Below are 23801 nucleotides of genomic sequence, written 5' to 3'. Positions count from 1 at the left end.
GACCAGTTGGGTTAAACTCAGCTGCCAGTTAGATTTCTTTCTCTCAAAGCTGGTGAATCACTTCTCAAACACTTCAATCCAACAACGATTTCAGAATATTTTGCTTTATTTATTGAACAAGTGCTTCTTTGATTTCACATGATTCACACTCAAAAAAGAGAAGAACAGTCAATCGACCGACAGGAGAAAATAGACAGAAGAAACAGGAACAAAAATATCAACATTACTTTGTTATCTTTCGTTAATTGGCACATGGATTCACAGGAACATTAATTACCTGGACTAATTCTAACTTTTTAGACAGAAGCTTCAAATATCAGATATTTAAGCTACAGTCTTACAATCCACGTTATCTGTGAGCAAATTTAACTTTTTCTTAGACTTTCTCAGACAAATAAGAGAATAATCATCAATACAATCATGTCAACAGGAGTGCAAATTTTACCACAGAGGAACAAAGTTAATCCCTGACTTCAGCAACTAAAAAACACCTGGATAACACATCTTTAATACATGTAGCTATAAAAGTTAAAATGCCAAAACTTAAAGAATTAAAATAAAATTACATTTTCTTAACACAAAAATATTTCATGAATAATGAAAGTATGGATTATATTTGGAAAGCCAAGAGAGGATAAACTATACAGACAGTGAGAGTTATTTTCTTCTTTTGCAAAGTTTTCATAACTATTAGTTTGATTTTGGATAAAAAATGATCTAATTGCTGATTTAAAGGCCTTTAATTTTATAACAAATGCTTTGGATTTATTTTTCTATGACAGTCAGGTCAGATTTAATCCAACAGATTCACAGCTTCTCAAATGTTAAAAGCTCAATTAAAGTAAAAAACGTACATGAAACGCAGAATATTGAATGTATAAAAGCAGCACTTTAAATCATGGCACTTAAATTATTTCTGCTCATCACTCACTTAAAAAAAGTCGAGTTGCTGCTTCATCATTCCAGTGTTTTTACTACAAATCATGTAAATCGTTCTACATGACTGTTATCTGTAAAAGCTTCTTTCCAAATGTTTCCCTGTTTTGACGCAGCCAGTAAGAAGTAATAACTAATAAGTGCAGATGAGCCAGAGAACGAGTATCAATTCTGTTCTTCAAAATTCATATTTAATCTTTATTTTTTATCACCAATCCTTCTTTTGACGCATGTTTGTTTCTATACTTTTGATTAGTTTCCAACTCTTTGCAGGACTTTTGTGAAGGGCTCTTACACTAAATGGAAAATCTTCCGATGCACTGTATTGAGCGGCTGATTTCGGTGAAATGAAAGCTGATACATAGAGCTGATAATATGAAGCCAGATTGCAACAAACTATTTACAAACTCTGATAAAGTAGGTGACGTGAAAGTTGGTTTGCGATTCACCAGAAACACAGCGAAGAACAAAGAAATATTAAATCATCCATCTTTCCTCACGACATCTGAGCCTTTCTCACCCTCAGTTCTGCATAAAACACAGGTTAGAAAATTATTTTTAAAATACAAAGATGTAAAAAAAAAAAATGATCGTATTGGTATCAGCCGGGGCGGACAGAGAACAATCTGTTATTGTATTGTGTATATTGTGTTTCCCTGTGCAGAACAATACTGATATATTTATACATTTCAACAAGCTCAGACTCACACAGTCGCATCCATCCTGACTGAAATATAAGAAGCTCATTAACGTTTTACACGTTTAATTTTCACGCTTTTCTTCTCTTTTACATTTCTCATCTAAAATCAAGCCGTTATCAACTGAAGGAATCAAATTTGAGAATGATTTTGTTTGAAAGTTGGTGTAAACATTTTGCATAGATCCAGGTTTTTCTCTTTTGTCTGAATTCATTTTGAATCACTTTCCTGAATCTTCATCTTACGTACGATCCTGTAATTCTGTCTGCACATTTCAGACAGGCAGCAGAGCTGAACTTCAGCGCTGCTCACAGGACCGTGTGGATCATGTTGACCTGACTTCCTTCCGATTCCCTTTTAAAATAAATCTAATCCTGTTGTAGATTTAGTAATCAACATCCAAATCAGTATTTAAATTTTCTTTCCCCCAGCTGATTGTTTGGGCTTGTTTTTGAAGAGGAAGAAGACGGATCATCGGCTACACTGAGAAAGAAAGGCAACAGCCTGATGAAGATCAAGAAACGGTGTTCTGGGGCGGCCATCAGCTCAGTTTGTTCTCGCCCACGGTTCAAGTCCGACCTGTGGCCCTTTCCTGCATATCACCCCCCCTCTCTCATCCTGTTTCCTGTCATCTCTGAACTGTCCTATCAAAATTTATACAAAAGAAAAGGAACAGTGTTCTGCGACAGCATTAACTAGTCTTAAAACCTGCACACATAAAAAGCTGGCTGGCACATGTCACACGATATGATAAGAATCCATCAAATGCCTTTTGACACTTTGGAGGCCGTCCTCGTCTCTCATTACAACTCATTATTACAATCATAGTGAAGTATAGAAGAAAATAATGATGGCATGTTTGATTGGGTTTGACAGAATTTCACTGTGAACTTTGAAAAAACAGATTCTGAAGTGGACGTCGAGACATTTTTGAGCTTTATGTTCTTTGTTTGTGTTGATTTTCAAAGTCCCTTTAAATTTCTATCTCAAAGTGAACCAAGTTGGCGTCTTGTTAAATTTCAGAGTGTCTCGCTCTTCTCTGATGAATATTATCCGCAGACTCTTCAGACTTACTCGCTGACAGCCTGTGGCAGGAGGCTGCTGTTCTCGGGGCTGGGGGTTCGTGCAGAATTGGCTGCAGAGATGAACACAATTGTTATTTCTTGACATACAGTGGATACTAAAAACATTAGCAGCTGATCAGGCATTAGCTGCCGTCGTGCAGCAGACAAGAACATTTACGCAAGTCTTTTCCACGAAGATACTTACCACACACACCGGAGTCACCGCTGCTGCCAGACCCCTGAGACCCTGAGAAGAAAATACATTTCATTTAGATATGTATACTGTGTGTGTGTGTGTGTGTGTGTGTGTGTGCGTGTAGTAAAATGTAAATATTCTATCTGTGATTTGTACTACTGCTACTGTCGATTAATCTTTCATTCACTGGAAACTGAAGATAAAACGTGCTGTTAGAGATCAGGAGCTGCATCTGAAGAGGAAGACTAGAAATGCACTCGCACTCCTTTTTGACTGGTGCACTTGGTTCATTTGGGTGAAAAGGTGTACCAGTAGAGTGCATACCTCCGCCATGGCCCAACAGTCCCCTTTATTCAAACAAGCCACGTAGCAGAATAGCGCTGGCTGTGCGCCGAGAGAATAAACGCTGCACGTTCTGTTTTGATTGACAGCTACTGGCGCTATGGTAACAGAGGGCTGACACGCTTACAACATGTAGGCTGATAAAAGCACAACACTCAGTGTTCAGACAATCTGCTGCCACAAAAGCACTTTTCTGTGTCTGTTAAGAGAGTTTCTGTCTGATAAAGCTCAGGACTGACTGAACGAGCTTCTCCTCCACAATAATGTTAAACTCAATAACCCTGTATCACTGTTAATTTTACACAGCCTATAACTTTTAACAGTAATATCATAGATATCAGCCACCTAAATACGATTTTTTAATCTGAATCAATGTATAATTCCTTTGACAAATTAACAGAAATCTCAAATAAAGAAAACTTCAGTGAGCTGCAGCTCCTCCACACTGTCACCTCCTGCTTGTAGCTCGTACAGGAGAACACTTACCCTTGTCACTGGTGTTATCTCCTGGTGTTACAGTTGCCAGGCCATCGTTGCTGTTGCTGTTGTTGCTGTTGCCTACACACACACACGCACACACACACACAATATCAGGGCCCATAATGTTAAAGGGACACTCTGTAGTTTTAGAGAAGAAATTCGAAGTCAGAATTTTCATATTTACAATATTAATGAGGTAATAATACAAACCCTCTAAGGTCAGTTTGTTTATTCAGTTTATTCAGTCAGTGAAGATCACATTAAACAGTGGAAGTAATCATTGATAATGCTTACTAGCCTCACCACTGCTCTTTAAGGTGCCCTTTGTTTATTTTTTTGAAAAGTAATCACAGCAAACACTTTTTAAATTTAATATTATTACATATAAATATACAATATCAATAATTAGCACAATAACGATATAAATGTTCAGAAATAAGACTTCTACCTTCATCAGAATCTACAGCACAGAAATAAAACACTTACCATTGAGCATAATTTTAACTTCATCTGGTTCACCTGTAAAGAAAGACAAAGTGTAAACTCACAAAAACTATTTTGATCCATTCAGATAACTTTGTTATAGTCTATGTGAAGTTCACTGTCCAGAGGTTACAGCCTGAGCAGGGTGAAGTGAAAGAAAGAGGCTGTTGTTGTTGTTCACTATTTTTCTTACTGTTAATAAATCACTCGAATCAAAACCAACACAGATCCAGTTTTCTTGTTTCTGACGTCACAGCTGTCCCAACTCTCAATTATTTATTTCACTTTTCTTACGATGCACAAAACAAAACATTCAGCTCTCCACAGATCGACACTGACATTATTAAATCAGTTGAGGAAAATACTCACTGGAGCCGCGACTGGAGTTGCTGTCGAGAGTTTCTGTGAAGAAAACAGAGGACGCAGCGTTTAAAGGAAGCGGCAGAGTGGAACAAACACAAGCCTCATTCACACTATATATATATATACTGGGCTGTTATTCCACCTCGCCGTCTGTATGAAAGTTATAGAGGTGAATAGGGGGACAGTTTGGTTCTGACTCTGATCCTCCAGCGGAGGTAGTAACAGTGGCGAGACGACGTCTGCGTGGACAGGAGTGCTACCTGAATGTTCTGGTAACGGCTCTCTCAATTCTTTAACAGATTCGTTCGAGTCTCATTTTAGTAATTCAGTGTATCCTGACAATCCAGGTGTGAGAACTCAAACACCACCTCAGCACAGTCAAGTAGGACAGGATCAGCTGGACAGGGAGATGGACTGACAGTTGACTTTAACAGAAATAAAGTAGTTACCTTTGGATCCCTTACGTTCACCTCCTGTAAAAGAAACACAATGTTAACACGTGTGATTGATGCTGGATGAAGTGATTTTGATTTTGATCTCAGGGATCTTTGACTTCAGTGAATTAAGGAACAGAAACACATTAATAATTAACAGGCCTGTTCTTCAGTGTGACCTCTGAACACCTCATCAAGACCATCAGAAAATAATAACAGACCTTTGCACCTGATAAAACAGCGAGTATTTTGTAGCTGGTTTAAATGCACTACACTGAACACTGTAGTACACAATCACTCATCTGGGATTTGTATTATTACATATTAATGATTTTGACGTCGAAATGCTGGAAAAATGTTGCTATGAAGCTGAATTCTCAATAATAACTGATTTTTAAAGGGAAGAAAACTTTCACCTTCCACTCCACTGCTCTTTGTGTTGTAGACAAGACAATGCAAATATATTTCACTTACCAATGATGTGTTTCTTGAATAAGATCAGCACCACAGCGATTACCCCGACCACGACCAGGACCAAGAGTCCTCCAATCGCCCCACCGATGATGATGGGTCCTCCAGAGCCAGAAACTGTGTTGTCTAAAACACAGAAAAGATCTTTGTGTTAGTTTCATATTCGTTAGTTCAAATTTCGAGTTGATGTCTGGAATGAAAATGTAGAAGCTGAGTAGTAAATCTGAAATTTGGTTACATAAAATAACATGAATTGAGTCGTTTGTTCTGAACTTGACAAACAACGATCAGACAAAGAGGATGTTAAAGTATCTGAGAGGAGACTGTGACATGTCTGAGAAATTATTCTTCACCTTCTTCAAGTTCAAACATCTTCTTACTTGTGAATATTGTTTCTTGTGACTTATTATACTCTCTGTGACAAGAACACACAATTCATCCAGCCCCCTCTTCTATGAAGGCAAATGTTTCAGACTCAATGATCCTCTGGAGAAGAAGGAATTTATAAATTATATAAATTATTGATCTGCAGCTTTTAGAGGGCTCTTAATAGATGGATAATAAAGGATTTCCTTGTGGTTTCAGTCTGTGAGCTGGTAAAACACACAGGTCCTACAGTGATCGTCAGCATCCATGGATGTGTTTCAAACTGGTGCACAAAGCCAAACTGAGTGATCACACACGATACTACGTGACACTGTGGCATCAGTCATAGTCTGATCACCAGCTTATGTGATTGGCCACCAGCTCGTGATGTCGGTCTGCATTTCTCCAAACGGTGAGTCAGCCTTAATTTTTCCGCCACAGCAAGCTGTATAATTTTTGTGGTCGTTAGGTGCTGCCCCAATAATGATGCCGATCGTAGATCAATAACAACATAAAATGATTTTCTGTCTGACTAGCCGTAGGATTTAGTCACCCAGAAAGTGCCCAGATGTGCTCCTCTTATCTCTGAAAGTGTAAATAAACCTAAATTATCATTCAAGGTAACCTGAGTTGAAGCTTCCACGTGGTGAAGAAACTTTACGTGTAATTTAATTTGACACATGTCACAGGCAGCTTTGCTTTCTGCAAAAATGTGAAAACTAAAAACAAAACAAGAAATGAGTAAAAACAAGAAGAAGACTCTTACCCCACTCCTTCTTCACATTCAAGCCGGATGCTTCGTGAATGACTTCACAGGTGTATCTGGACTTGTCCTTCCTCAAAATCTCCACACTCTGTCGTATCTGGAACGTGTCATCGTCATTCGGTCGAACGCCTGAGCTCCACAGTCCGTCGTCTCTATACAGTTTGCGGCCGTCCCTTTTGATCCATATGATGATGTCTTGGGGGTAGAAACCTGTCGCCAGGCACGTCAAAAGGATGTTTGACTCGACTTTGGTGTCCCGTGCAAACACGAACACCTCAGGTTCAGCTGGAGAGACAAACCATAACTTGATATTTGACCAAGCATACGATTCTGTTTGTACCGGGGATGTAAAGACAATCTATCACAACAACGACTACAAACACAAACTGGCAAATATCAAACACCACTGCTGTGACACACACTTCCTTTTAGCACTTTACGCCTCCAACAGAGATTTGTTGTCAGATAACATTAATTAGGTTGATACTGCAGAGTTTCTGTGAAGTCACTTTGAGGGTTACTTTATTCAGATTCGATAATAATAATGTACTATTATTATCTCTATAATTAATGACATTAAAAACACAGAAAAGGCCTTCAGTAATACATACAGGCTTCTTGGAGCTGTTTCTTCCCGTAACCCCAGAACTTGTTCAACCAGCCCATACACTCCTTCTCCAGGTAGCCTTTGGTGTAATCCTTCAGGACAGGGACATCATCCCACTTCCTCTTGGTCTCTTCTGCTGCTTCGATTGGGGCGACCCAGACTGAGTGGGTGTCGTCGAAGGACAGGAAGTCTCTTCCGTCGTAGTTGTACATATCCACGCCACGGTAGAACTTCATCGTGCCGTCAGACTGCATTTCTCCCTCACAGCCATGCATCCACTGAAGAACATGGAGATCTGTAACCAGAGAAGAAAGGCCAGGTCAGTGAGGAGAAACAACAAGCTGAGATAAATCTGAAAGAAGAATCCCTCTGTGGTTCAACGTTTCCAGCCTGTGTCGTCTCTGACCACAGACAGAGCCACGGGTGAAGTGCTGTCAGAGCAAAGCAAAATAACCATCTGACACTTTTTTCTTCAGGTGAGGAAATAAATTGTTTGTCACTGTGTATAGTCTGATAGGAAATCATTGACTTTGACTGATTCACAATGTCAACTCACACATCGACTTACATATAAAAAAACACTCTACACAGTTAATTTATGTCTTACATGTTTACGATCCTTAAAAAAGAAAAAAAACACATTTATTTGACTTTATCGTCTGGAGGTCAGAGTGAAAAAGCAACAAAAAGTGTCAAAAATCAAATAAAACGTCGTAGTTTTAACACAGTCATTACTGTACAAGTGCTGACAATAATATGTTTAAATATCACAGATAATATCATTTCCAGTTGATTACCATGCTTTGGAAGATTTAGTCCCAAAACAGTGAAAGTTTATCAAGTCTTTCTTAAAATGTGTCTGATCTAACCTTTCGGTCACGGGTACAGTATTTTGTAAAATCTGTGTAATTAGAGAAAATGACGGTTTTATGCAAAAAGGTTTATCTCATATGAATTTACACACTTAAGAGCTGAACTGAGTTTTGTCATACAGGATGACATTTTTCGCATTTCATTGGTCAATCACTTTTCTGACGGCTTCTTTTTTTGTGATGAATTTACAAGAAAACATCTTAGTCCTCGCCTGTTAACCTCCACATGCTTGTGCTTCCTGTGTCAACAACGCCTGCAGAAAATGAAAGGTAACTTGGCTACGTTTTCATAGCCGAGCCTTTTAGATGAGCTGCAACTTCTGAATAATTACTGATTATCTTACCTGTGTCGTTCTGTCTCATACGATCCTTCAGGATGTTGATGTTGACTTCGAACCACTGCTGCTTGCTCTGGCGGGACTGTGTGCCTTTTTCCCAGTACTCTTTGCCCAGTCGGTCTCTCATCCAGGACTGTTTGGGAACTTTCTTCTGATTTCCGCTGTCAAAGTAGTCAATCATCCTGTTGTCCATCATACCCATGGCTGTGAACTTGTGGATGCCATCGAGTCCGACATCTTTGGAGAGGGCCGTGTAGATGTAATGGAGGGAATGCCTCTCTGAAAGTCACACAGACAGATATTTCTTAGATAAGAACCATTAGATCTGACATATTAAAGCTCTGGCAGCACGGTGGAGATGTGTTGTGACCGAGAACTCTGGCTTTGGACTCAGTCTAGACTCTTGTGTTGTTCAAGATTCATTTTTCTTGTCATTATGCAATCGAGTAAGAAAAATAAAGAGAAGAAGCTGCTCTGTAGTCTTGTGGTGAGGCAGTAAGTACTTCTGTATCTCTTGTTTTCCAACCAGCTTCGTGGGTGAGATTGTTGAACGCTGAGCTGAAATCAACACATACAATATGGCTGCTAGATTTGTATTTTCTTCACAATATTCAAGATTCATTGAATTAATCATTTTCATCATGCAATACCAGATTGTATAATGATATCTCTGAACTAAACAAAATAATAAATACATAATAAAGTCAGAAAAAAATCAAATAAAAAAACCCCACGATCAATCATGTGATCGTCTTCTTTAATACATACACAGTGATTATTATTATTGTAGCCTCAAACTCAAAGATATTCAGTCATTATCACATACGACAGCAAATTCTTATCATTGAGAAGCTGCAATAATCGACCATTGTTTCAGGACAAAATCAGCAGCTTCGGTTCTCCGTCGGTTCAGCCACAGTACCTCACCACAGCTTCATCAGCTCAGAGGTTCATACACAACGACAGTAAAACAGAAACCTAAAACAACTCGGTCGTGGCTACGAGCTGAAGCACAAGTGAAACGTGTGCGGACTAAAACAGAAGTGTGTTTCCGGTCTGATTTCCTGTAACGCCTCGAGCTCAGAGAGAGCGAGTTTAAAGGAGCACTCTGTAGTTTTGGGGAAGAACGATTAATCAGAAGACAGATCACCATTGACTGATTATTAAACAAACCAAATAAACACACTCTCTTTGTGAGTTGACCTTAGGACAACACAATTTCATACTGTTTTACTTTGTTTATGTGGCGGACCCCAGGGACCTTATTTTCCTCTGACAACAGCTTGTTTATTCAGTTATGGTAAAGAGTTTGTATTATTACTTAATCAACGTTGTAAATAATAAAATTCTCAGTTAGAATTTCTTCTCCAAAACTACATAATGCCCCTTTAAGCTTTTCACAATTTATATCAGTATCAGCGTATATCTGCCAATAAGCACCAAGAAGTTGCAGTGCAGTTAACCCACAGGTATGTTTAAAGTATGTCTTAATGTTAAAATAAAACGACAGGCTGGTGATTGGTCATTTAATTTTTGTAACGATCATATCAGTATAGTTTCAGCACCAAGCTCCAGTAAAAGAACAAGGAAATGACTTTATCTGACTTTGTTTGCGAGCCAACGCCTCAGAGATATCATAAATATGTTGTCCGTCCACCTCAGTGACGGCAGGAAATCACACATCGAGCCAAAGATCTTCAGAGCAATAAACACTCAAACATGTCTGCTGTCCTTTGTTGTCTTTATGTCTCAAAACGGACAGTTTCAGCTTCACCTGCTTGATTTTTAAGTCTCAAAATGAAACTATAGTTTTACAAAAACATTAAAAAAAAAAATTTTAAATTAAAATTTCATTTTAGCAGCACATTTACTGAGCTCACCATTTTTTTTCTAATGTAGACTGATCTTATATTTCTTTTGACCTAAATGTATTTTTAAAATAAAAGTAATAATACAGTGAATACTCGTATATAGTATTCACTATAGAAGTATTCTGATAAAACTGTTTGTACTTCTTATTTGACACATAAAACATAATTTTTAGACATCCCCTTGAGCTTTAAGAAAACGTTTTCCGCCATTTTACATTTTAACAACCACTTGAAATGACTGAACGTTTACTTCCAGCTGTAATATATAATTATTTTAGATTTTCTTGTCTGTTTTTTTGAACCAGGCCTTTAGAAAAACTGCAACATTACCAACAATAAACACACGAAACGTCCACAGTCGCAAAACTACAGTAAAATATTCGACAGAAACCTGAATTTTAAAGACGTCACAACTTTGTGTCTTACTTTCGCTTTCAATCTCACGCACATTAACGTGTCTAAACTGTAACTTACCCCTGTTTTGGGCCACTGCTGTCCCCAGAAGGACGAAAAGGGCGATTAGTTTCATCCTCCCCTCGATCACGGCTCCTTTCTCGGCTCTAATGTTGAGTTGTGTCGAGTTTTGTCGGACGGTGGTCTGACTCCGTGTCCGCGCGCCGCACACAGCTGCTGTTTCCTGGTTCTAACTGCTCTGCGAGGTGCATTCAAGAGCTGCTCGTAAATTACGTAAGCTACGTCGCAAATAAAATAATTTAACAGTGGATGACTGGACAAAGTTCTATTCACCGATGACTCCAGGTTTGATATTTATGGCAGTGACAGATGCATTACTAAAATAAGTCCATGGATGCTTTCAACTCTAATGTCAATCGACAGTTGAGCACTGGTACAAATGTTCTCTAAAAGTTGACAGTGACACGTATCAGTGAACGCACCATGACTGCAGCTCCTCTGTCTGTGGTTTGTTGTTGTGATGAAGTTCATCAAGTCCAACTGTGAGACCAACAACATCCACCTCAACATGCGTCCATCACTGAGACAATAAGTTAACACATAGGCTGACTGCAACTTATCAAATGTACTGAACAACTTTACTTCACTGCACTGACAGGACATCTAAATAATTATATTCCAGTTATTGTCTTTAAGAAAAGAAAAAATGAAATAAGGTCTGTGGTTACCACAACATACAGTATTTGTTCTACAACATGAAATACATCATTAATTGCCCCACAATTTAATTAAAAAGCACTAACTTGTCTTAAAAACGGCAGTTGCTAACAAGTGTCTCACTACAGAATTTGTCGGGGACATTAAACGTCATCGCAGCGAACACGGAGACAACTTGTATCCTAACTCTAACTTTATGATTTGTACATTGATCAGTTTATACAAAACGTGCATAGTAATTGTGTAGTAAGATTGTTTATATATTGCCTAACATTACCTTTTAATTTACGCTTCGAAAATCACAAAAGTGGTTTTCATCTGTGAAGAGCCATCTTAGACAGACTATCGGCTACTTTTCAGTTAGAAATCAACACTGCCACCCCAGTTGGCGCTCACTTGTTGGGGTGGGGGGTCCTGGCACCTCGGTATTTCTAACATTTTGGGACGGCCCTGTTAAAAAGTTATATGTTGAAAGGTGATATAGACTGTTGCTAAGAGACAGGCCTGAAACCGTTTGGAGAAGTAACGTTACACACCGTCTGTCCTCCAGAACACGTCCATTTGTAAACAACATTAGCCGTTTATGTTTAAAACCGTTAGTTTTATCTCCGTTAGCTAACAGCCAGCTAACTGCTAACAGCTGGCTAACTGTTATCTGCTGTCACACAGAGACGAGAGTCAACAGCTGTTAACAACAGTTAACTTACCTTTTTCAGTCGCTACTGAGTTCAGCCACATTAATGGCAAGAACAAAAAGATCCAGGTTGTTGCTCGACTCATGGTTTAAAATCGACAAAACGTCAGTAGAGAAGTAAAATGAGGCCCGAGAGGAAGAAGAGTGCGGCTCGACTGCGGTCCTCAGATCAACCAATCACATAATTCAGAGCAGGTTGCTAGGCAGATTACAACGACAGAGGTTTGAGCACAGGGAGGTAAACAGGAAGTGAGCACGTGTCTCTTTTCTTGTGATCCTTGTTTTGTGTTGTTATTTGTGCCAAGTACATGTATAATAAATATAACATTACAAAGAGCAGTTTAATGACGTACTGATGATATTTAATATTATAACAGTAACAGAGGATATTTTACTGCAGAGCATTTTTAATTTTAATGCTTGAAGCACATTTTCCGGATTATACTTTTACTTACGTTTTCAATGCAGGACTTTTACTTGTAACAGAGTATTTTTACAGTGTGATATTAGTACTTTTGCTGAAGTAAAGTATCTGAATACTTCCTCCAGTGGTGTCAAGTGTCATGTGTCAAGTGTCATGTCTGATGAAAGAATCAAACCATGGACCCCAATCTGTGTTGAGTTTAGTATCACAGTCTGCACCTCCAGCTCTTTATTCACTGCTTATATTCAAGCAAACAATATAAGACATTTACAAATGCTTACATCCAATGTATATTTATGTACATTTATTTTTACACTGTCAGACTTTAGACAGAAGCTTTAACATTTGAACATTTATTCGGTCTTTCTGTGCGTCCAGTCACTAAAAAATACATCTCTCCTCTGACTCAGACACGAACATGGAGGACTTAAAGGAACAAAAAAAAAAGGAAAATTCCCTCCTCAAGTTTCGTAGTCCACAAAACATTTCTGGAGCTTCACAGCAAAACAGCGTCGCAGCATTCAGCTAAACAACTGAAGCAGCTGGAGACTTGAGCCCCAAAAAAGGCTCCATACAGCTCGTCCAGCGTAATCCAAGTGTCTGGAAGCCCCGCGATCCCAAAAAGATTTAAAAAGACGTCATTTACACCTTTTTAGAGCCGAAATCTTCACCATAGCTGCTAAGCTAAAAGCGTTAGCATGCACCCCGTCTGAAGTGGGTGCACGATCTCCGGCCGCACGTCGAGGGTGTAAATAACCTCTTTTCAAAATCAGTTTGTGATCTCGGGCTTCTGGAGACTTAGATTACATCGGAGGAGCTGCATGGAGCCATTTTATGTTTTTTGGGTGTTTTTTTTAGTCCCCAGCTTCTTCAGTTGTCTGAATTTACATTTTCGGGTGAAATGTTCCTTTAATGTGTTTAATTGTAATGTTAACTTTTTCCTCTTGTGCATAATTCTGTTCTCAAATTTAAATGATGGTGGTTTTGTCATGTTTGACTCTGTTTGTTTTCTTCCTCCTGCTCTTTCAAACGTTCTTGCTTCTTATTTTCGAGCGGTGATCCACTGGGCAACTTTTCCAGCAACATTTGGTCGCCATGAATCATTTAAATAGTCTGCATGCGTGTGTGTGTGTGTGTTGCCCGTCGCTCGAAGCCATCTTAGTTGCTGAGAAACTAGCTGAGTGTATCACTGCCCTCACTCGGCCTTTTTAACTGAATCACCTCCTCACAGCTTCACCATCAAACTCCTCTTTCCTCATCACTTCCACTTGTTCTCCTCTGTACTCCCCCTCCCTACATCCATCCATCCCCCCTCAGTCCATCTTTTCCTCCCAAAGCGGAAACCGAATCCTCCTTTCTCCCGGCTGACAGCTTGGAGTCCTCCAGCGATCGAGGTCAGAGCTTCATTCTTCTTCCCTCCGACCTCCCCCTCTCCTCCCTCCTGGTAGTGCATGCTCTCTGGAAAGTGACCCCCAGGGAAGGGCGACAGAGGCTGGGCTGCCAGGTCTCCTCTCTGGGCCCTCAGCAGCACATTGTCTTCCCAGAGCCTGCCCTCCTCCTCCTCCTCCTTCTCCTTCTCCTCCCTGGGCTCCAGCTGGGGGACCTGAGGCCACTTGGCCCAGGTGTCAGGCTGGACGAGCCAACCGGTCCTCTGGTCATCCAGAGCAGCCTGGAGGTGCAGCAGGACAGACTCCAGGTCAGGTGCAGCCACCGTGGGCAGGAGGGCGGTGGGGGAGTGGGGGTACGATGTGACGGCCCGCGGGACGGAGCAGAGCAGGGCGAGGGAGAGGAGGGAGAGCTGTGAGGCGCCGAGATGGAAAGAAAGTCTCATCTAGGAACAGAAAGATGTATTTTAACTGCACGTGTCGGGATCGAAACACGCAAAGTGACAGACAGAAGGTGATGATGAGGCTTAATTTGTATATCATGACTATGAAGTTACTGACATTTAAATCTATTAAGATATTTGCAAAAATGATTTAAATTTGGTTGTATCTGAACAACACGTCCTTTGATAGTTTTTGAGAATTTCCCCCAACAACAAAACACGTTCAAAAAAGTAAAAAACCTGCCTGAAAGAGAGAATTACTAAAGTTTAATCCAGTTACATCTTCGGTCCAATAACCTCAGCTACAAACACAAAGTACTGAACTAGAAACCAGAACATTTTCACCATTTTCACCAAAATCACCTAAGTTTGGTTGCGGTTGCCCGACACGTCCAAGAGCTCTGGCTGTTTGTGTGAAATAAATCATGATTATTCTGTTCAATAAATAGTAATAATCATCCAAATGTGTCCCAAATTTGCCGAAGATGAAACTGAAATATCTTTTCATGTGCATTTTGAATGCATCATCAACTTTTAACTTGTCTGATCTGGTTTATAGTTTGAGATATTCTGCGAACACAAACAATCTCTGTAGAGGAAGGAATCAACACGAGCTGCCTGATTAATCTGCAAAAGAGATTCATTGAAAGTGCTTTTTTAATCCAACTACATCTTGTGTCTGTTTAAATCAGCTACAAACACAAAACACTGAATTAAAAATCAGAATACGTCGACACGATTGGATGAAACTGAAATTGGATGAAAAATTAAAATATAAATAACATTTTTGTTGAAGGAAAAAACCTTAAAGTAAAAGTAAGTGCATGTTTAATCCAAATACATCTTCTGACTTTTTAAAACTACATTTTCCACAATTTTTTCACCTAAATTTGGTTGAAATCATCCGAATGTTTCCCAAATGTTGAAGAAGACTGGATGAAATGTTTTCAGTTCCACCAAAAATATCTATTTAGATGAATTTTGCATCTTTCCCTCCAGGTTCAGGACTCTGGATCCAGACTAGTTACCTGAACACTATTCTCATGCATCACTGCCAATCCAGTTACAATCCTCCAGTTATCTTCTTCGATCACAATGTACCGAAATAAAAAACAAAACATTTCAAGACATAATCAAAACAAAAAATAACATTTTAATATATTATTTTTACCCTCCCAGGAAGAAATAAATCTTTATTCTCAATCACTGAAAACTCAGAAACAAGTTTAACTGGTTCTTGCTTCACTCATTTTTAACAAAAAACAGTTTAGCTTCACATGTGGATGATGATGAGTCCACGCCTGTAAAAACACATTAATGAGAAGTGTGAAATATTCATAAGAAAAACAAAAACCAAGTCAGCTCTCGTCTTACCTTGTGTCGCGGTCTAATTGCTGAGTCTTCTCTAAATTTCGTCGCCTCTGACCTTTTTAAAATCAGCTGCCCTGCGCCCCCCTGCCCGCCCCGGGGTCACAGGCTGCCCTCGCCCATTGGTCCCTCGGCTCTCTGACGCACACAGAGTCGGTGTCATAACCTTCATTCTTTCAGCCGAGAAACCTCGGTTCAGCTCAGCCGAGTGTCGCCGTAATTATCGCCACTTGAATGTGGAGGCAATTCACAAAAGAGGTGGCAGCCGATTCATTAAGATGCTTCTGAGGGTAGAGACATCGCAGCCGGGTCGAGGGCGCGGAGAGGAAGGCGAGCAGTTTGAGGTTTCTTTTGTTGTCATGAAGGTCGTCTCGCTGGGGACGACGCAGACACACCTGGAAGAATGTCATTCAGGCTGTCTGGTTCGGAGGGATTGACAAACCATTAGTCACTCCGAGCTAAAAACAAACGACTTAATCTGTCTCCAATTATACGACAAACGATCCGCGAGGCCTCGTCTGGCTGCTGATCCTGTAACGACTTCAGGTTATTTCAGGATGCTCAGGACACATGAAGGTTAAAGGACCAGGCTGGAAATCAATTCTTACTTTGGTTGTTTTGTTCATGTGTTTATTAGTTAGCACAACATTGTCCTGTAACAGCTGAGATCTGGGAAATCACTAAACTCAGGTGAGAAGGTGAAGAAACAGACGATCAGACAGAAAATGTCCAAAGTGATGTTTTCAGTTTTCCTGTTTTTTGTCTGAAGAACAAAAACATTCAGTTTTCAAACACAAAAGACAAAGTAGAGCAGAACATCCTCATGACGTTTGGCACGTTTGCTTAAGAAAATAACTTAAAGGATTAATTGATTGTCACATTAGTAATTTGCTGACGGATCAATCAGCACAAAGAGGAAACTTGAAGGAAGGAAACGTTGGAAACAGTTGAAGGTTTATTCACACAGAGCTGCAATCATACAAGAGTCACCTGATCTCAGCAGACGTCAGAATGTTTCAGTGTGTTTGTTTTGTCTTGTTATTCTCCAGGACCACCTAGTGCTGCCACTAATTCTATTATTGATCAGTTATCTATCAATACAGATTCAGAAACCTGATGAGTCTATGTACAGTGATGAGTCGGTGCTCAGCTTGATTCATTCTCAGTCACACAAGAAAGTTACATTTCTCAAAGTTACAATCTTAAGAGTGTTTTTTTCTGCACATGATGATTTATTGGGATGTAATTTACACAAAAGTGAGGCGAAGTCTTCCAGTTTACCTCACGGGACCTTGTTTCATGAAAAAATACGTAGCCTACTGTAATTAAAATGATGAGAGACAAATCTTTTTTTGATCCTGTTTGAATTGTGCCATAAATTACACACAACACGTTTGTCAATTTAAGTTTTTCGTCTCGCACAATTCACATCACGAACACCACCGCGGCCGTTACTTTGGCACAGACGGAGTATTTAAAAGAGTGGAAATCTCAATAAATGTGGTCATAGTGAGGTTTCAGCGAGCGTTAGACGAGTCACTGACGTAACTTATACTTGATTCGTTTTATGTCAAACGGCGACTTCCTCGAGTTGACAAATTGTCTTTTAAATTGACGAACATTCAGCCCGTCCTCATCGGAAAAACAGACCATAGGGTGACTATGAAAGCAGCTTATTGTACATTGTATTGAAACATACGTATGTTTGTAACTAAGTTTTAAACCAAACCGTGACGTTTTCCTAAACCTAACCAGACTGTGAGCGCTCGATGTTTCAGAGTCAGTGGTGTTAAGTTTGAGGATGTGTTGTGAACATACGTGTACACATCGCGTCATCAAAACAGAATCAAAAAATGTCCGACTCCCTCGTCATTTCTTTCATGAAATAAGGTCTCATGGTGGTCCACGGGAAGGGGAGGGATTAGTGGTGGAGTCCGCCACATTGGAGCGAAGAGTCAGAGGAAACGATGCAGAGTGTAATCCAGTATTATGTTATTTGAACTCACTGATATCAGCCTCAATGTTCTGATTCCCTACTGATTTTCTTCCGCTGTTGCTTCAAATTAAAAGCTCAAATCTTAAGGATTATAACTTTAACTATCCTCTTATTTTGAAAAGCTACTTCCTCAAGTGTTGAAGCAGAGCGAGGACCCTAAACTAGCAGTAATGTGGTCTAAAGGAACTACCAGCATCAGCTTCTCCCTCCGCTGCTCCTCCTCCTCCTCCTCCTCCTGCCTCTCCAAACTCCTCATAGGCCTCTAGAGAGGAGGAGGCACACCCTGGTGCACTCTGGGAATCGTAGTCCAGGAAGAAGGAGGGGTGCTGCAGCTGATGCGACTGGTCGATGGCCGGACTCGCCGGCGGCTCGGCGAGTGGGGCGGTGAGCAGGGACAGCTGCAGCTGGTCAATGGTGCTGGTGGGGAAGGGCTGCGATTGGTCGGGAGGGGAGCAGCCTGGGGACGGGGAGCCGGTCGCCATGGTTGCGCCTCTCTGGGGACCGGAGGGTGAGTTGACCTGAGAGTCGTCTGTGGTGAGGGAGCGTCTCAGTTTGGCCCGAGCGTTTTGAAACCACACCTGTACGACCAACACGTCAGACATTTTGTGTGTAGAAACAGATAACAGTCTGAACCTTTAACGTCTCTGTCATCTTCATCTGAAAACTTTAACTGCAGGATGATGTAAAATCTACGTTACCCTCTGTGTTTGTACCTGCAGGACTCTCTTGGGCAGGCCGGTCTTGTGAGCGAGGCAGGTCCAGTCCTTCCCGTCCGGGTTGTGCTTCTGGGCGAAGTACGACTCCAGCGCTCGGAGCTGCTCGCTGCGGAAACACGTCCTGATTCGCTTGGTTCGTCTGCGAGTCCGCCCGCCCGTCACCCTGTCGTCCAATCGTGGCTCCGGACTGCTGACAGACTCCTCCCCCTCACCTGACACCTGGTTTTGAGCTGTCACACACACACACATACAGGAGTGTTTGTTAGCTAGCTAAAGGGGTCTGAACACACCTTCAGCTTTTTAGCTTCTTTTAGCTCCTGGTTTTGGTTTTGTGCGGTTATTTGGGCATTTTGTTGAAGTAAGTAAGTAAAAGTAGTGTAATAAGTAATATATTACTCTACGCATACAGTAATATTGTAATGTTATATATTACTTTAAAATGAAGGTAACTAGTAATATGTAATCTGTTGCACTGTGTTGCATGTAGGCGGAAAGTGCCAAGAAGTTCCCACTTCAATGTAAAACCACTCATTCCTGTGAATCAAAAACACCTCCCGCTGGTTTGCTTTGTCTTCCTCCAACAATTTCCTTTTTGTGCCGAGCAGCACTTCATCTTAAAAGATCTTAAAAAGGTAACGGATACACAAACAAGGGATCCAAGAAACTACAATATTAAAGATACGCGGCCCCTCGTGATGTAGATGATGTATTTTCCCCCTAAAACCAAAGTACAAGACACACACACACACACACACACACAACGCAGCGCTCACCTTCTTTCTGGTTTGCTTTGGGCTGGAGATCATGTGACAGCGGGACACTCCCGTCGCCATGGTAATGGGTCTGACAGTAGAGGTTGTGGCCGTGCATGACGTACAGGTTCCCCGGGGTCAACTTCACATCACACTCCTGCAGCACACGTTCGTCATCATCATAAACATGTCTGCTTCTAACATATGTGAGAACTTAGTGTGCAGCAACTGCATTACAACGCAGGAAAGAGCTCAGATCAATAAACTGTATATGGAAATCATATTGATAAAGAGACATCCAAGATCTTCTAAATACAGCCTACATGATGCTCTGAGCAGCTCGTACTTTATGTCACTTCTAACAGAGTTGCATATTGATACGTACAATAACAAGTACAGGTAAAGTGAATGCTGTTAATTCAACACGCACGCCCAAGTGTCCTCAGATCTGCACCTTGATACGCTGACCTATGGCTATTTCTTCACCAGGTGTGTGTGTGTGTTTGTGTGTGTGTATGGATGAAGTTTCCAACTAAAATACTTGATTAGGTTTAAGAAAATGTGGTTTGGCTGAAAATAAAAGAAGGATAACGTGTATTTGTGCTCATGAGAAAACATCACACGGAGGTAAGTGTTGATTTTGGAGCATTATCCAGTGTGCAGACTCTGTTTTTGTGTTTCTTATCATAATCATAACTCTGACCTGGCAGGAGAAGCAGTGAGGGTGAAAGGTCAGCTCACCAGACCTCATGACCAAATCAGATGCTGGGATTGGCTGGAAGCAGCGAGCGCACTGACCGCCTCCGAACATCCTGACAACAGGGAGAGAGACCAGACAGAAAGTCAGAGACATCAACAGAAACCAACCTGGAGAAAACCTTTAACTAACCTGGAGAAAACCTTTAACTAAACCTTTAACTAAACCTGGTGAAAACCTTTAACTAAACCTGGAGAAAACCTTTAACTAAACCTGGAGAAAACCTTTAACTAACCAGGTGAAAACCTTTAACTAAACCTTTAACTAAACCTGGAGAAAACCTTTAACTAAACCTGGAGAAAACCTTTAACTAACCAGGTGAAAACCTTTAACTAAACCTGGAGAAAACCTTTAACTAAACCTGGAGAAAACCTTTAACTAACCAGGTGAAAACCTTTAACTAAACCTTTAACTAAACCTGGTGAAAACCTTTAACTAAACCTGGAGAAAACCTTTAACTAACCTGGAGAAAACCTTTAACTAAACCTGGTGAAAACCTTTAACTAAACCTGGAGAAAACCTTTAACTAAACCTGGAGAAAACCTTTAACTAAACCTGGTGAAAACCTTTAACTAAACCTGGAGAAAACCTTTAACTAAACCTGGTGAAAACCTTTAACTAAACCTTTAACTAAACCTGGTGAAAACCTTTAACTAAACCTGGAGAAAACCTTTAACTAAACCTGGTGAAAACCTTTAACTAAACCTTTAACTAAACCTGGAGAAAACCTTTAACTAACCAGGTGAAAACCTTTAACTAAACCTTTAACTAAACCTGGAGAAAACCTTTAACTAAACCTGGTGAAAACCTTTAACTAAACCTTTAACTAAACCTGGAGAAAACCTTTAACTAAACCTGGTGAAAACCTTTAACTAAACCTTTAACTAAACCTTTAACTAACCTGGAGAAAACCTTTAACTAAACCTTTAACTAAACCCGGAGAGCACCAGTGTTGAGCACAGTTAAAGGAGCAGTCCGGTGTTTTGTGACATCATGATATGATGATGGTGATGTGGACCTGCAGTAGTCCTGCTGGCAGTAGATGTTTCCGTCTCTCCAGTACAGCGACGGGTGAGTCTGCAGCTCGCACTGACACACGCTGCAGCGGAGGCAGACGCTGTGCCACAGCCGGCCTGCAGCCAATAGGAAGAAGCGGTCGCACACCTGCTCGCCACAGCCGGCACACGTCATTGGCTCCTGGATGGACACAGCTGTCGGAGCCTGAGACGGATGGAAAGGTTTATATTAATGCAGGCTCATTTACTCACATTTCACTCGTGTTGGGGTATTTTCACAGTACTTGTACTTGAGTGAAGCTTCCTCCACCTGCCATGCTCACATTATCTACAGCAGCACTGTCCTCCACCCCCGCCGGGCCGCCGCTCAGCTCCGCCCCCTTGGCCTCATCACCAAGGTCACCGCTGTACAACAGGTCCTCGAGGGCTCGGTCGTCTGGCGACATCATGATTGTCCTGCGGAGGTGGAGGTGGTAATTATCGGTCCACTCGTTAATCACAGGCCTCATTAGAGAAGTTTCTATAAATAAACAGCATCAATACTGACATGTGACGTCACATTCAAGGACTTCTCAAGGAGTTTCAAGGTGTTTGGTGATTTTTAGAGAGTAAGTAAGTAAAACCATCACATCCAGTTCAACGTCTTTACATCACGTCTCCTCGTCTCTGTCGGGATCCGAGTTAAAACACAGAAACACTTTAAAGTTTGTGTCGACTGTGTCTTCCTTTAAACTTTGTTTATTGTACTTACAAATGTTTGTTTGTCGTTGTTGTTATTATTATTGTTCTTATTACAATTTTTAATATTATCACTTAAATTCTTCTTGTTATCATTATTATTATTATTGCTGTCGTTATTAATATGTTGTCTTTATTGTTATTATTGTTATTATTATTATGAGCATTATTTTTATTATTACAGTTCTTATTGTTATAATTATTGTTATTGCCTTTATTTGTATTGTTATTGTTGTTGTTATCGTTGATATTGTTATTATTTCTGTTATTGTTGTGGTTATTGTAATTATTTTTGATGATATTGATGTTATTATTTTGTTAATGTTGTTATACTTTTTATTATTATTATCATTATTATTATTATTATTATTATTATTATTATTATTATTGTTGTTGTTTATTCATCATTAAAATAAAAATCTAAACTGTTATGAGCTCAGTGTTGTGTCAGTTTTTCCCTCAGGTATCAAACATGGAGTCAAATATAAATATTTTTCAAGTGTCAGATTTCTCCACTAACCATCTTCCATCAGTTATTTTCTGTTTCAGCTGGTTGTAAACTGGGCAGGTTCTCTTTGGACTGTTGTTCAACCAGAACACGACATTGAAAGATGTCACCTTGAAACATTTTATAGATCATTTATAATCTTTCAAGAAAATAATCAATATAATAAATGATTTGAAATTATTGTTGCAGCTCAAAACATCCTAACATCCTAAATGTAAAGAGTTCAAGTTTGCAGTAAGTCAATAAAGATTTTCATGTTTGACCTTTTCTTGTCCAGGTGGACAGAAGAAGAGGGAGGAGATGAAGCAGAGCTCACCTGTCCTGAAGAGAGGCTCCTGATTGGTTATCCACCCTTCAAACAACTCGACCTCCTCAAACGATCTCACCAGAAAACAAAACGTTCTCCTCTTCTCTTCTCCTGGACGTCTCTGCTCAGCGCCCTCACCTCTCCAGGTGTCTCCCGTCTTGTGGTTTTGGGATCAGTATCCCTCTCTGAGCGCTGACCTGAGATCTGCCTCCATCTCACTCTCCACCAATCCCAGCCGCAGCATCCAACCGAGGCTCAGCACCTGTCCCAGGTGACGCGCCTGCCTCACACCTGTAAACAAGAGGCCCAGGTGGCTCAGAGTGCAGGTGAGGACTGGATGTGATTGGACGCCCGCTGAGCAGATGGGAGGAGGGGGGCTGCACCCCGGGGACCAATTAAAAAGAAACACAAAGGGTGTTTAAAAGACATCTGGGACCAAACTGAGGGTGAAAAGACGGTTTGGTCCCTCGACTGCTCCGGGAACAAACTGGTTTCTTCCATCTGACTGTTTCACTGAAAAATCAGGACTGAGAACAAAGAGATCAAATATTCACTTCAGACACACACAATCACACAATAAAGAGTAGAAACACATTAAAATCCTGCTTAACATCACAAAAACCCTCAGCAGAGGCAACAACACCAGACACTTCCACATCTCACAGGCTGACATTGTAGTTTTCACTCCATCACGTTTACTTTTTAATAATTTTATACTCCAGACAGGTAAAAAAACAAACTTAAACTACATACGCACTTATATACTGTATATATAAACATCGTTGTGCCTCAGAGGGGATATCTGACTGTTTACATTTGACCTTATTTTGTGGGTTTTATTTAAAATGATGATTTAACACATGAACAGTTTGACTCTATATAAAAATACATCGCCGGGACAAACTTACACAATCTTTTTTAATTGTGTAACATTTGCCAAATTTACAAGAGAACCCAAGTTATTAATAATTAGTAAGAGTGAGAGTTTCACAAAGTTCACGAAGTTCCTCTAAATGCAACAACTCACAAAATTGAGCAATTTCTTAAGGGAGTCTGGGGACTTTCTCCAGGAGGACAAGGAAGTAGCCCATTGTTGCTTACCGTCATATTGTTGAGGTGATATCTGACTGTTCAGATTCGACCTTATTCTGTGTGTTTTATTTAAAATGATGATTTTACTTACACTTAAATAGTTTGACAAAACAGCATTATTAAAAAGTCCTCAAGTTTTGTGCATATATAGGCCCTTTTTTATCTAAATATAGATCCAGCAGACTGA

The 23801-nt window shown here is 40.3% G+C and overlaps 3 protein-coding genes across 4 annotated transcripts; all 3 read right to left on the bottom strand.

Annotated features, from left to right (window-relative positions):
- Window positions 1-84: 84 nt before the first annotated feature.
- Window positions 85-12291, bottom strand: LOC311273033 (H-2 class I histocompatibility antigen, Q10 alpha chain-like). 2 transcript variants are annotated; one of them, XM_084379883.1, is made up of 11 exons: window positions 12126-12291; window positions 8423-8695; window positions 7211-7501; window positions 6600-6884; window positions 5471-5593; window positions 5012-5035; window positions 4569-4601; window positions 4203-4235; window positions 3723-3794; window positions 2904-2945; window positions 85-2769 (listed from the first exon to the last, which is right to left on the bottom strand). In XM_084379883.1, exons 1-11 carry the CDS (start codon window positions 12196-12198, stop codon window positions 2705-2707), a joined length of 1314 nt encoding a protein of 437 aa, XP_084236009.1. In that variant the 5' UTR covers window positions 12199-12291; the 3' UTR covers window positions 85-2704. The 2 variants fall into 2 exon arrangements, with proteins under 2 accessions (XP_084236009.1, XP_084236010.1); XM_084379884.1 differs by lacking the exon at window positions 12126-12291 and adding an exon at window positions 10762-10926.
- A 1503-nt stretch (window positions 12292-13794) lies between these two features.
- Window positions 13795-15768, bottom strand: qrfp (pyroglutamylated RFamide peptide; the record flags this gene model as incomplete). The annotated part of the gene is made up of 2 exons (XM_084380202.1): window positions 15739-15768; window positions 13795-14367 (listed from the first exon to the last, which is right to left on the bottom strand). Exon 2 carries the CDS (start codon window positions 14365-14367, stop codon window positions 13795-13797), a length of 573 nt encoding a protein of 190 aa, XP_084236328.1. The 5' UTR covers window positions 15739-15768.
- A 934-nt stretch (window positions 15769-16702) lies between these two features.
- On the bottom strand, window positions 16703-21663 carry LOC311272615 (LIM/homeobox protein Awh-like). Its single transcript, XM_084379147.1, has 6 exons — window positions 21293-21663; window positions 20972-21174; window positions 19900-20008; window positions 19218-19353; window positions 18442-18674; window positions 16703-18306 (listed from the first exon to the last, which is right to left on the bottom strand). The coding sequence occupies exons 1-6, from the start codon at window positions 21476-21478 to the stop codon at window positions 17890-17892; spliced, it is 1284 nt and encodes a 427-aa protein (XP_084235273.1). The 5' UTR covers window positions 21479-21663; the 3' UTR covers window positions 16703-17889.
- Window positions 21664-23801: the final 2138 nt, after the last annotated feature.

The sequence above is a fragment of the Pagrus pagrus genome (assembly GCF_965226575.1).
Source record: "Pagrus pagrus genome assembly, chromosome: 17".
NCBI lineage: Eukaryota > Metazoa > Chordata > Actinopteri > Spariformes > Sparidae > Pagrus > Pagrus pagrus.
The sequence above is the reverse complement of the archived record's forward strand: the minus strand, read 5'-3'. Positions and strand labels throughout refer to the sequence as shown.